At 48.2% G+C, this 14,042-nt stretch overlaps 1 protein-coding gene and 1 long non-coding RNA gene across 3 annotated transcripts in view; one reads left to right on the top strand and one right to left on the bottom strand.

The window, feature by feature from the left end:
- The window catches only part of LOC115847468 (uncharacterized), a 115,177-nt gene that overhangs the window by 6,400 nt on the left and 94,735 nt on the right, over nucleotides 1-14,042 (top strand). The window lies entirely within an intron of this gene.
- The window catches only part of AFAP1L1 (actin filament associated protein 1 like 1), a 72,828-nt gene that overhangs the window by 22,580 nt on the left and 36,206 nt on the right, over nucleotides 1-14,042 (bottom strand). The window contains exons 9-15 of one of the 2 annotated variants that reach the window (XM_030847322.2): nucleotides 12,652-12,744; nucleotides 9,428-9,533; nucleotides 9,030-9,182; nucleotides 7,703-7,914; nucleotides 5,699-5,844; nucleotides 4,953-5,025; nucleotides 3,264-3,375 (exon numbers count right to left, since the gene is read on the bottom strand). In XM_030847322.2, coding sequence (XP_030703182.1) covers nucleotides 3,264-3,375; nucleotides 4,953-5,025; nucleotides 5,699-5,844; nucleotides 7,703-7,914; nucleotides 9,030-9,182; nucleotides 9,428-9,533; nucleotides 12,652-12,744 — 895 coding nt within the window. The remainder of the gene's footprint in view (nucleotides 1-3,263; nucleotides 3,376-4,952; nucleotides 5,026-5,698; nucleotides 5,845-7,702; nucleotides 7,915-9,029; nucleotides 9,183-9,427; nucleotides 9,534-12,651; nucleotides 12,745-14,042) is intronic. The other variant, XM_030847323.2, reaches the window with a different exon arrangement.

Below are 14,042 nucleotides of genomic sequence, written 5' to 3'. Positions count from 1 at the left end.
GGTCTTAGTTGCAGCACATGGCGTCTTCGTTGAGGCATGTGGGATCTTTTTGTTACAGTGAGTGGTCTCTTTGTTGTGGTGCTCGGGCTTCTCTCCAGTTGTGGTGTGCGGGTTTTCTTTCTCTAGTTATGGCGTGAGGGCTCCAGAGCGCGTGGGCTCTGTAGTTTGCGGCATGTGGGCTCTCTTGTTGAGGCATGCGAGCTCAATAGTTGTGGTGCACGGGCTTAGTTGCCCTGCGGCATGTGGAAACTTAGTTCACCGACCAGGGATCGAACCCACATCCCCTGCATTGGAAGGAGGATTCTTTACCACTGGACCACCAGGGAAGTCCCTGCTTTATTGTTTTTGACAATGCTCTGTGTCATCATTTGCTCCACACTCTGTTTCCACTAAAGTCAGTTCTTTTGAAGGGGAACTTTGGAGTTCACTGTTTTTATGACCTGCCTTTCACCTTGGGCAAAATCTCTGAGTCACTCTTCTGAATCTAGGGGTGGGAACAGTGGCCTGCTTCTCTTTGAGTGACATCTCTGTTTTGTGAGCAGGGTGCTGGGTAGCGACTGTAACCTCTGGTCTTCTTAGCTTTCCTCTCCTAGTGTGGAACCCCTGCATTATGAGTGAGCTGGGGTGAGAGCAGTCAGGGCCCCCACATCTTTGGCCTGCCCAACCTGCAGTAGAGCCTCTGCTCTATGAGTGGGGTCTGGGTAGAGAAAGGGAGCACCCTACTTCTGGGCTGCACTCACTTGGGATCTAGTGTCTGTAGCACATAGCTAGGGGTGATGAGAAATGCTCGTTACCTGCTCTTATTGGGGAGATACTGCAGCTCTTGACTGGGAGCTAGAGGAGAGAGAGCCTTTTTTTCTTGTCCACATCTGGAGATTTTGTTACACTGAGCTGGGAAAAGGGTAAAGGAGAAGGTGGTGGCTCAGATGCCACAAACTCTCACTGATTTTACTGAGATTTAGTAAATTTTCTAGAATAAATCTTCATTTGCCATATGCCCTTAGGACAATTTCTAGAGACTTCAGATGATTGATTTAGCAATCTTTTTTTTAAAATTAATTAATTAATTTATTTATGGCAGTGTTGGGTCTTTGTTGCTGCACACGGGCTTTCTCTAGTTGCGGTGAGCAGGGGCTACTCTTCCTTGCAGTGCGTGGGCTTCATATTTTGGTGGCTTCTCTTGTTGCAGAGCACGGGCTCTAGGCACGCGGGCTTCAGTAGTTGTGGCACGTGGGCTCAGTAGTTGTGGCTCACGGGCTCTAGAGTGCAGGCTCAGTAGCTGTGGTGCATGGGCTTAGTTGCTCCGTGGCATGTGGGATCTTCCCAGACCAGGGCTTGAACCGGTGTTCCCTGCATTGGCAGGCGGATTCTTAACCACTGCATCACCAGGGAAGCCCTGATTTAGCAATCTTTACCAGTTTTGGTTGTTTTCTGGGGAAAGGGTCTGTGGAGCTTCTCATGGCACCATTTTTCTCAGTAATGCCCTCATTTCCCACGATTTTTGTTTTCTCATATTTGTGGCCTTTTGCAGTCCCTTCCCACACTAGATAAGCTGACCTGTGTAACCATTAGGATATGGCAGAAATTATCACAAAAGCTAGTTCACAAAAACATTGCAGCTTCTGCCCTGTACCTCCTTCCTGGGTCACTTGCTCTGGGGGAAGCCAGCTGTCTTGTCATGAGGACAAGCAGCCCAATGGTGGGGTCCTCCTGGCAAGGAACTGAGGCCTCCTTCCAAAAGCCAGCCCAAACTTGCCAGGCATACAAATCAACCATCTTGGGAGCAGATCCTCCAGCGTGTCAAGCCTTCAGATGACTTCAAATGACCAGCTGACGTCTTGACTGTGACCTCACAAGAGACCCCAATTTAGAACTACCTAACTAAGCTGCCCCGGGATTCCTGACCCACAGAACACTGACATAACACACACTTAGGTTTTGAGCTATGAAGTTTTGGGTAATTTGTTATGTAGCAGTAGGTAGTTAATACATGATCTTGGGTAAGACCTTTCTCTTATGTTCTTCAGTTCCTTCATCTGAAAAACATTTTTGGACTAGATCCATAGTTTCCAACTGTCTGCAAGGAGCCCTATGATTTCATAGTGATGGGTAACAGGCTACCATGTGGGGCAAAGGAGAGGCCAAGTGGGCCTCCAGACTCCAGGCAAAGCAGCTCCACTTTTCTCTCTCTCTTATAAACTGGGCTTCAATGTAAGATTTAATTTGAAGAAAGAGTCTGTTTTTTGTTATCTTCGCTTTTGGGTTTTTTTTTTTATGTTTTATGATTTCTTCAATCTTACATGCTTATTTCAATTTAGTTTCCCATCTTGAAATGGGCATTTCATAAGGCCCTGTATTTCTAGTGTCTCTGATCATACAGTATAAGGAATGCTACACAACAAACCTCTAATTGCTCAGAGGGGAAACTCTCTGGAGAGGGGAGGGGACTTTTCCAAAGTTACACAGTAATTTAGTGACCAAGTGAGGAATGGAATATAGGTCTCCTGACTCCCAGAAGAGATTATCTACGCTAATGAAATGGAGCTATCATAAAGAAAAGTATTTTAAAAAATAAATCTTCAAAAAGCAAAGACTAGAACTTGACTTTGTTCAAGTACGAGAGAAGAAAGTAAAAACAACAAATAAAAGACTCAGGACATGCTGTCCTACAGGAAGCTGGCTTGCTCATAAAGATAAATCATACAGGAGTAGAGATTAATGTTGGGAATCATAGAGAACTTACATAGAGTTGTCTGGCATAGTTAGTCATTATTGTGCAGTGTGGCGATCAGGCAATTCAGCAAGCTCCTATGGCGTGCTAGGCAGAGCTTGGGCTGGGACACAGACGTAAGCCATATATATATGGCTTTATGTAGTGTTAAAAGTTTTCAATCGTTGCTTATATTAAAAAATAAGTAGATTTCTGGTCTCTTTTGAATAATTGGCAAATCTGGGCTGGCATTGCTGCATGGGGGCCTTGGCTGGAGCTAAGTAGTAGCGGCCCCTAGAGCTGGGATCTGAGCACTGCAGTTTCCTTCAGTCTCCCCCAACCCATTCTCTGTTGTTTCCCCTCTGAGGCCACCTGCTAGCTGCCCTTTATCACTCTGCTTGTGCTGTTATTTTTCTTAGAGTATTTTCTTATACCTCTCTTCACTTATTTACCCGCGTGACCCCAGCAAGGATCTGATTTTGAGACACCCCCCCCGACCCCGCCCCTGTCCCGGACTATTTCCCTCCCTTCTTCCCTTGCACACAGAACTCACTGGAGGCGTGGCGCTTGACTTTGACCTGTGGGTCTGCCCGATGGGACTTCTCACTGCAGGTGGAGGCATGGCGCTTGATCTGGGCTCCAGAGGGACGCTCAGGCTCCTCATCCTGGGTGAGAGATGGAAGGAGAAGGTAAAGTGTGGGTGGGCTCAGAATCCTCAGTGTAGGTGCTTTCTGGTGCGCGCTCAGTGACTGAGTACTACATGACCTCTGAGATCTTGGCCTTACAGTTTTAGATGTGTGCAGCCCTCAACAGTTTATAAACCACTTGCACTAGCAGTGTATTACTTGATCCTCATACCTTCCTGTGGGGGGCAGCAGAAGGCAACCCTAAACTGGAATTTCTGCTGAGAGGAAAATTAGGAAGTCTCAAAAGACCGTGGGTGACCATATTTGATTTATCATAGATATTTTTGTCCTCACATCATTTGGACGAATCCTTCAAGTTTTCCAAATTGCTAATATAAAGTCTTAGGTTAAAAAAAAAGTCATAGATGAGATCAGCCAATGGTAGAACTGACATAACTTAATAGACTGGCTATACATTTTTGCATGAAGAGTCGTGAGAACACTCAAAATCTTGTCAAAGCTCAGGAAACCATGAGTGGAATATGATAATAATGTCATACAATACTGCTGTTGATAAAAACAGTACTATTTACTCCTCTGTATAAGACCTTCCAATGTCCAGGTACTGTGCTAAGTTTTTTCCATAAAGCATTTCATTTAGTTTTTGCAATAGTCCTATCAGGTAGCTTTTATCATATTTATGTGGAGCCAGGAAGTGAGGACCAGAGAAATGAAGCCCAAGGTAACTTGGACTCAGCCCTGAGTGCAAGGTTCATGTCCTTAAGCACTAAGCTGTCTTGCTACTAAACTCTGCAGCTGAGAACAGTCTCAAGCTGCATCTAATGGTTCATATGAGTCTGAAAAAGACCATATAGACAGAAGGATGGCTGGAGAAGTTTCTAGTAGCAAAGGGAGTCCTAGAGGTGAGAGCTCAGAGTGTCATCCAGCACTGTCCAAGGCAGGGGTCCTGGCCCGCAAACACATCTGCTTTCCTTGGAAGCTTGATTCCCTCTCTCTCTCCTCTAGCTGTGAGGCCTGACCCACCAACCACTGTCTGATCAGAATGTCATCATGTCATCCTCTGGCTCTCCCGTGGCAGGAGAAGCCACAGGGCGTGCTGCGGAGCAGTATGGGTCAAGTAATGGCTACAGAGGCCTCACTGTAAATTAATAAGCTGGCATCTCCTTGGTTTAGTGAGCAAGACAGGGAGAGTGTCCTGGGAGCTGAAGCCTAGACTGTGGTTGCCACCAGGTAAAGGCCTCTGGGGGCAGCCACCCAGTTATCATCCCCCTGAGACACTACTGAATCAGTCAATTCACAGAGCAGTAAACAGGGGTGGACAGTCCAACACCTTGCTCAGACTGGAGCAGTGCTTTATAGATGCAGAGCGCTTTCTTCTTCCTGGTCAGGGTATCTTTCCACTGTACTGCTCAGTCTCCTGTTCCAGAGATTCTTTCCCCTGAGCCATGGTCTGTCGTAAGAAGGTCCCCTCTCCCCCGCCTTCTAGCTGCTGGTTAAACGAAAATGATCTCTCTGAGGCAAAGGAAAAAAGGAGTAGTGAGGGAGAGCTAATAAGTGGCTTTTGCCATGTTCCCCGAAGTCCCAAGGGACCGTACCTGCATCTTTTCATAAGGAACATCATCATAGACTCGGGGCTCAGGCCACTGATCCTGGCAGGATCTTGCATATCTAGAAAATACAAGGACTGATGATGATGGTGGTGACAGTGATACTTATGCAGCTTACAGTGCTTTCCTGTCCATTCTCTCATTTGATTCTGGCAGCACCTTTTAATGGAGGTCAGAAAGTTAGTGATAGCAACCATGCCAGGCAGCACTAGGACATTGATGTGTTAAGAGCTTTATAGGCAGGGACCCATGGGATTCTCATAACAACTCAGGAAGCAGGTGATTCATCACCTCCATTTTATAAGCGAGAAAACAGAGGATCCAGGCTGGCAAGCAACCAGCCCAAGCTGTTGGTCGTGATAGAACCGTGACTTGAATATGGTACTTTTAATGCCAAACTCTGCACACCAGCCCTGTGCCCGCCCAGAAGCTCAAGGGTATGGGGACGCTAAGTTTCCATGGCATGAGAGCAGAGCGCAGGCCACTGTACAAAAAAGGTTCTCCTTTCTGGCTCATTCCGTCCACAGTGTCCCCTGACCCTGGGCTACCTCCTTTAACCAGCTCACTCCTGCCTGCTAGAAGAGGAAGGCACCCACTCTGACTTCCCAAGGAAGCAGCCTTTCTCAGCCCTTCCTCCCTCCCCTCCCATTCCCAAAGCTGGACTCCGCCTCTGAGAGGGAGCTGAGATAGGAAAGGTTGCGCATGGCTGTGGGCCATGGGGTGCTGGCCCTCACAGGAAGGAGTTGCGCCCTGCACTGACGATGCTGGTTAAGGTCTCCACGTCCACGTAGTCATAATGCAGCGCTTCGGGAGTGACTTTGGAGCCCATCTCCACCAGCAGCAGCCCGAGCCAGCGGCCCATGTCCTCGGAGCAGCTTGCCTGAGGGAGAGGAGGCACAAGCTGGGTTCACTTTGGCACCATCAGAGCCTCTGGCTACCTGCTCACTTCAGCCAAACCCATATTCGTATAGTATCTGTTACGTACCCAATACTTAGGGATCCAAGAGGAGCAAGACTAGAACACACATCCAGAAACCCAAGTGGCTCCCACTTTCCCTCTATTCAGGTCTTTGCTCTAAGGCTACCTCCTCAGAGAAGCCCTCCCTGACTACCTCTCTAAGACACATAACCTCACTCACTATCCTCAGAGCCTTTCTGACCATTTGGATATGAAAACAAAATTCAGGTGTTCTCTGAATTTTTTTTTAATATTTGCTTTTTATTAAATGAGGAGGCTATTTATCACATAACCCAATCAAATTTTTTTCTTGTATTATAAATGCCAATTATATATAGTACTGTATACAGGAAAATCTCCAAGAAGTTGCTGGTCAACTAAACATATACTTATGTTTTTTTTTTTTTTTTGTGCTACGCGGGCCTCTCTCTGTTGTGGCCTCTCCCGTTGCGGAGCACAGGCTCCGGACGCACAGGCTCAGCGGCCATGGCTCACGGGCCCAGCCGCTCCGCGGCATGTGGGATCTTCCCGGACCGGGGCACGAACCCGTGTCCCCCGCATCGGCAGGCGGACTCTCAACCACTGCGCCACCAGGGAAGCCCTACTTATGTTCTTATTTAAAGAGCATCATTATAAAATCAAGTTAGCACACAAATACTGAATTTGAATTTAAAAAGCACACTTTTTGCCAGAAAGCTCTTTGTTTAACTGAAGAGAAATAAGAGACCCATCTCAAACTATCAAAAGTAAAAGTGACTTACAGAGTCAATATTTCCTGAAATTTAAGAACTGACACAGGCAGTGGGTACTGGGCAAAGAAAACAAGACCAAGAGGCTGGGTCTTAGTTCTAGGAAAAGACTAGAGGCCATTGATCCTCTGTGGAGCTTTGGATGAGGCGCATGCCTACCCTGGCCTCAGTTTTCTTATCTGTAATGTGAGGGGGTAGTTGTTTAAGTTTTCCTCCCAGTTAATATTTTAAATTCTAAATAGCTGAAGGATTGACATGTAAAAAGAGAGTCAGCATATTCTGGGTGACCCCTGAGAGGAGGGCTGGTGCCGGTGGGTAGGTATGAAAAATGAATGGGTGAAATGAAATCGCATTGTCATTCAGCCATTTGTTCAACAGCTCTTAATTGAGCCCTTAGTATGTGCTGGACATCATGGTGGGTTCTGGAAAAACAAAAGTATGCAGAACAGGTGTGGTCACTGCCTTCACAGAGCTTAGGATTGCAACTCAATATGGAGAAAATCTTCGTAAAAATTTAGTTGCTTGGTGGGAGGAGCAAGCTACTTTGAAGGGCAGTGGTTTATCTGAGGCGAACAGTCACTGGTGGGAAGTAAATTTTAGAGAGGATTCCAGAATCAGATTGGAGTTAGATCAGACTAAACGCCTTGCAGGTTTGGGATTATATTTCTAAGGCAGAATAAACAAACCTTGGGTCTAGGGTTGCCAGATTTAACAAATAAAAATGCAGAATTCTCTGTTAAATTCGAGATTCAGATAAACAGTGAATCATTTTTTAGTATAGGTATGTCCCAAATATGGGATGTACTTCTATTAAAAAGAATTATTTGTTGTTTATCTGAAATTCAAATTTAAGTGGGTGTTCTATAGTTTAACCAGCAACTCTGTGGTTACTTGGCAACAGCTGGCTTACTTTCCCTCTTCTTTAGTCCCTATAATGTCAGTAGCTAGGTACTGTGGACAAAAGCCAAAGTCCAGGCCAGAGCTCCTCTCACCTCCTACCACCAAGGCCCACCTGAATTTTCTCCTCTCACCTCCAAGATGGCGACCTCCTGCCGGTTGCGCAGGATCCTGAAGGCAAATGGGTGTCTGGGCCCAAAGCTTGGGGCCACCTCACAACCGTGGAGGGTGATAGCATTCACGTGGGTCCGCAGGTCCGTGCGGTCCTTATGGAAATACAAGGTGTTGCACTTTAGGCGGCACCAGCGTTCCTTCCAGCCATGGTTCACCAGCACATTCAGGTAACCTGGGAGGGGGAGACCAGTGGTGTGACCTCCTAACAGCCCTGGGGGATACAAGTCAGGGTGCGTGGGTCTACACCCCGGGGACAGAGCACTTGGATAACCCTTGTCCTCTAGCTGGAAAGAAGGCCTTCTGGGTCCCGGATCAGCTCACTCGTGGTCTGTGACCTCAGGCATCCTCTTCTGTCTCTGAGTTTCAGTTTGTTATCTATGAAATGGGGACTGATAATCATATTTGTACATACACGCACAGCCTTTAGACTATACCAAGCTTGATGAAAAGGACAGAACTACCATACAGAATGAATAAAAGATACAACTCTTCCTCTTGCCTTTCCTACTAAAATGTCAAAACTCTCATTGAAGACAGAAAATAATGGGTGATGCTGACACCTGGTGGCAGCATGTGGGAACAAAAACATCTAGCCAAGATAAAGAATTATAAAACTTGTAAGGGACAGGCTGATGGCTGACGAGTTTAGAATTCCCTCAACGTTTTAGATTTTAACTTATTTTTTACCATAACATGTCCTGATCCACTTACAAAATATTTCTTTATAGCCATGTGCTTTTATAATATTCTTTCCAGGTTAGCGGAATATTACTGTTTATCTAAAATACATGATTTTCTATTGGATTCCGGTACATGGAAAACTGCATTTAGATAGACATATGTTTTTTTCCTTCCAAACTCCTTTTAACTCACACTGAATGCATTTCTAATGAAAAGTACTTAAACATTTTTAAGCAAGAAATATCCTTGTAAGACTGGGCCGTAACTTAAACACCTGGCATATTATGTACTGGGAAGTAAGATACTCTCCTCTTGTCATAGTAGAGGAAGCTGAGGCCCAGAGGTGGGCAGTGATTGACACTAAGGTCACAGGGAGAATAGAAATAGAGCCAGTTGGCTTTTCCTTCTGTTAGGCGTCAGGGCTTCATGGAGGAGAAGTGATGGAAGGGCATGGATTATTGATGGAGTGGGGGTTAGCCTCCCAGTAGGAGGATTCTGTCCTCTGCCTTGGGAGTGAGGTAGGTTAGGCCTGGAGGGTCTCCTGGCTTGGCCCCAGGAGCCCTCATCAACAGGGTCTGAATTCACCTCCCCATGCCCGGTACCCACCACAGCATGGAACCTCTTCCTCGGTAGAGGATGTCTGCAGGTCATCGGCCAGTGCCTTCTTCTTAGAGAAGCTGATGATACGGGTGATCTTGCGGCCCGCAACCCTGCTCATTGAACCCTTCAGCTCTGACAGGCTGCTCTTCTTCCCTTTGCCTGTTGCCATGGAGGTGGGTTAGGGGAAGGGAGGGAGCCCCAAGTCCCAGATCCACCCGCCCCTAGCCCTTCCCCCCAACCTTTCAGCCTGCACAGAGGGCTTGTCCTACAGCTCCAGGTATGGATAGGCCAGGTCACATCACCCAGGTCTCCAGAGTGGTCAGGACCTGCTCTGCACTGTGTGCTTGTGGCAAGCCCTCTCCCAGCTCTAGCATTTTCCCGCCTGAGCCCCCAGAGGCTCCTACCGTGTTCGCGGCCAAGGGTGGAACAGTTGTCGCTCAGGCCCATGCTGTCGGAATCCGAGGTCTGCTTCTCTTGGGACAGCCTCTGGGGAGGGACACAGACAGCCCCCTATCAGAGGGCACACTTAGAAAGTTCTCCTTTGTTGGTTCAGTCTCCCCCTGACCCCTGTACGTGAGGATTAGCTAACAGATATTTGTCAGCAACTGTCATGTGCTTGATACCGTACTGGTACGAGGAGGACAACGATGACTTAGGATGGTTGTGTCTTCCAGTTACTCACAGTCTATCTGGGGAGTGAGGAATTCAATATAACGGAGTGAGATTAATGTCCTAGGAGTTTGGACTACATTTGGTAGATGGGGAGCTGAGAAGGTATTTAAGTGGGACACTAATGGAGTTGGTTTTGGAAGCTGCCCCCAGCGGCATCATGGGGGTGGATAAGAGGGGGGCAAGACTGGAAGCAAAAGAGGCACTTAGAGTGTCATCCTGGGCAAGCTGAGACTTGATAGGGGGATGAACCAAGCGACAGTGAGGATGGAGAAAAAGACATGAGTTGGCATTTTCAAAATAGTTATGACAGGACTTGGTGACCAGTAAATGTGAGTGGTGATGAGAAAGGAGTCCATTACAATTCTAGCTTGGATGAGAGGATGGTAAAGACGCACATACACAGCATGGTAACAACTTCATTGTCAGCCAACATTAATTTTTACTCATTATGCCAACTCTGGACCAGTCATTCATTCATTCCTATTACGGAGTGGTGCAGAGTAGTCAGATGGACCTTGGAAGAAATGAAGTCTCTACTTAGCTGTGGGAATGTGGGAAAATCCTTTCATCTCCCCAAGGCTTCTCACTTGAATTACAACCCTTTCAGTGGGCTGCTGTGAGGTACCGGGGAACTGGCCCAAGTGAAACTGTGAGGCCAACAGACTGTATCATTTCTAACACCTGTGTGGTATGCGGCCATCTCACTTTAAGAAGCCAAATTATGCCAGCCAGACTCAGGACAAGACTAAAATGACACCCATCAACTTAAAAAGGTGGACTTACAGAGCTCTGAGGCCCCTAAACCTTTCCTGCCAAGGATACCCCAGACCAGGCTCAGGGATGCTTTGCTGTAAGCATAGTACTAGAAAGCAGGGAGAGATAAGAGAGGCCATGTACTCCCCCCAATTTCCAAAGGCTGGAAAAATGGCAACTGTCAGAAATTGGTTAGAACTGTCAAGTATAAAGAATCACCCCTGTAAATTGTGAGACAGAAGTTATGGTTCTATTCTGTGATGGTGTACAGATGGTAAGTTTTTCATCAAGATAGAAAGCAAATACAAAGAAACACTGTGAGCACTTTGTAATTGACTTAATGATGATGACACCTCAATCACAGGAATCCATGGAGAGACAGAGCCACCTATACCACGTCCTCACTCCCACTCTTCTCCAACAATACCACGCTAAACATTTTAGCTACCCTCCCCCTGTACACTCAGCCACAGGAGAGCCCATCTCTACAGGCTTGCCTCTTCCTCCCCTCTACCCATCCTCTGAACTGCACCACAGCATGCAGCTGCAGGTGTGTGTCCACACACACTCTCTCTTTCACACTCACACACACATTCTTTCACACACACACACACACACACTCTTTCACACTCATACACGCACACGCACGTCCTCAACACTGCTTTCCTTCAGCCTCCACTAATGGCAAAGGCCGAGTGAGCCCTCCACCCTTCCTCTCCTAATGACTCTGCTGACCCCACCTTTGCTTCTGCTGCTCCCTTCCCTTGCAGCCCCTGTCCCTTGGTCCACCTCTGCCCCAGTGGGGCAGAGTCTTGCCCATTCTTTAAGGCTCAACATAGGTGCCCAACCTCCCTAACCCCTCTTGCCCCTCCAGCCAGCATGAGCCCTTTTCCCCTCACTACGTCTTTCCGGGACAGTCGAATAGAGTTGACACGTTCCCCTTCTCTCCGAACCCATCCACACTGGCCTCTTTCCGTCCATGCTTCTTCCTCCTCCAGGGCCTGTTCTCCCTGCTTGGAATGCCTTTTCCCTCCCCCTCCTCACTAATTTTTCACCCTTCTCTGTATTGTGCTCCCTCAGGAAAGCCTTTCTTGACCCTGAGACAAGATCAGCCCCTGTCATGTGCTCCCAGGGTACCTGGTACTTTTCCTCCCTGGCGCTTACACAGCTTGGCATTTCTAAGTCTATGTGATTGGATTCATGTCTGAACCCCTTGCTGGGAGGGCAGGGGGTGTGTCTGTTACTGTTAGGACTGCACCCAGTGCCTAGCACAGTACCCAATGCACGGCAGATGCTAACTACTCGTCCAGTGGAGCTCAGGAAGCTCCCCTTGAGAGGCAGGCTGGCGGTGTGTAAATCAATTAGCTCTGTTCCTTATTAACTATATGTGACTTTGGGCAAACCTCTCTGTGCCTTGGCTTCCTCTTCTGAAAATGTAGTTTATCAGAGTTGCTGTAGAAATTAAATTAGGTAATGCACGTAAAGCATTTAGGACAGTCCTGGCCACACAGTCATATTTTCTATAATGCTAGCCTTTATTATGTCATGTGAGACCCATGTATGGGAGTCTTTTTTTTTTTTTTTTTTTTTTTTTTTGCAGTACGCGGGCCTCTCACTGCTGTGGCCTCTCCCGTTGCGGAGCACAGGCTCCGGACGCGCAGGCTCAGCGGCCATGGCTCACGGGCCCAGCCGCTCCGCGGCATGTGGGATCTTCCCGGACCGGGGCATGAACCCGTGTCCCCTGCATCGGCAGGCGGACTCTCAACCACTGTGCCACCAGGGAAGCCGTGTATGGGAGTCTTAACTCTCCCCTTAGGATTTGGGGTGGAGTCCCTTGATCACCCACAGCACCTGGTGAAGCATAGGCATTAGCATATGTTTGCCATTGGCCTCACAGACTATGAAACAACCGTTTCACTTATGTGCCAGTGGGGCACACTCCTTCTCTGACTAATTTCAATTTAGTTTGCATGGCTCAGTTCCAACGTGACCTCTTCCTGTCCTGGCAGGGTAGTCACTCCCTCCTCAGGCTTGTACTGCACCTTGGACACGGGCATTCATTCATTCATGAATTCAGTAGACATTTATTGAATGCCTACTGTCAATGCCTGGCTTTACCACCAGCCTGCGAGTCCCCTGGGGCAGAGCCCGTGTGGAATCCCCACTGCCTGGCCCAGAGGGAACCTTGAGAAGACAGAGGTACCTTGTCCAGGTCCACCTTGCACAGGAGGACTGGGGATCTGGGCACATCTGCCCCCTCAGCACCCCCAACGGACTTGCTGACCTCTCGGATGACCTGTGGAGAGGACACACATCTGTGAGCAGGTGGGCAGGGACCCTGTGGAGGCAAAAGCAAGAATGGGGTCTGTTGGTCAGGGCCATCAGGCAGAGCAGCTGGGATCACTGGGTGGAAGAGATGGGTTGATGTGGCCTCCTGCCCCATTTGTGGGGCACGTCAGGATCTGAACAGGCTTTCTTCTTTGTCTGTCCCTTGAATTGGGCCCAGAGGCTTGGCTTTTAGACCTGGTGCCATTACTAATTAGTTGCGTGGCCTTGGGAAAGCAATTTCCCCGCTCTGGGCCTTAGTTTCCCCATCTGTAACATGGGGATATTAGTGGTCCTCTGCTTATTACGTCCTTGGGTGTGTGAGGACCAGTGAGATGATGGGTGTGAAGGGCCATGTGAACCAGGATGCCCTGCACAGGCATGAGGACTCACTTCTGTGACATGTTGGAACTTTACAACAACCTGCAGGGCAGCCAGGGTTATTCTCTCCATTTCAAAGATGTGGAAACTGAGACTCCAAGGCATTCACCTGAGGCCATGCAGCACAAGCATCCAGACTATGAAACAATAACGGACCACTTGCTGCTCATCTGTCAGGTGGCTTTGCGTGGATTATCCCATTGTATTCCCACAGCAGCCTTGTGGGGCAGGGGCACCTTGATCCCCAAATTACAGATAAGGATGATGAGGCTCTGAGAGGTGAAGCCATGGCTGCCTGCCCTATCCTCTGGGCTAACTGGCGTGCCAAGGCAGGCCTCCTAACTCTAGGTCTAGGGCTTCTTCTTCTGACCCAACCAGCCCCTTGAGGACAGAGCACTCTCCCCCACCCCCACCCCAGCATGCAGGTTCTCTCTCTTCCTTCCCCTCCTGAGACAAAGGCAGTAATGAGAAACAGTAAACATCCCAGTGGGAGAGCTGGTTATCACAGGAAGGAAGGGAGGATGGGGAGGGAGGGAAGGAGGGGTTTGGTTTCTTTGTTCCAGCAGGAAGATCAGAGGAGGGGAGAGCTGCTGTAAGGGCCTGGGGGTGAGGGCTTCACCATCACTGCAGAGTAGTCACTGGCAGTTACTCAGGACTTACTGCCTGGCAGGCCCTATATCAAGTACTCTCTAGAATCCTTACAAGAACCATTTTATAGAGGAAGAAACTGAGGCACAGGGAAGCAAAGTCCTTTGCAGAAGATCACACAGCCAGTAAATGCCACTTAGGTCTGGGACTTGAACTCAAGTCTGTGTGGCACCCAAGTCCTCCCTTGTCATCAGTATGCCACCCTGCCTGTCGCTTTTGGAGTAGGTTTCCTTATTTGCT

Source organism: Globicephala melas, chromosome 3, assembly GCF_963455315.2.
Source record: "Globicephala melas chromosome 3, mGloMel1.2, whole genome shotgun sequence".
In the NCBI taxonomy this organism is placed as follows: domain Eukaryota; kingdom Metazoa; phylum Chordata; class Mammalia; order Artiodactyla; family Delphinidae; genus Globicephala; species Globicephala melas.
Note: the sequence above shows the minus strand (reverse complement) of the source record. Positions and strands in the feature narration are given on the sequence as shown.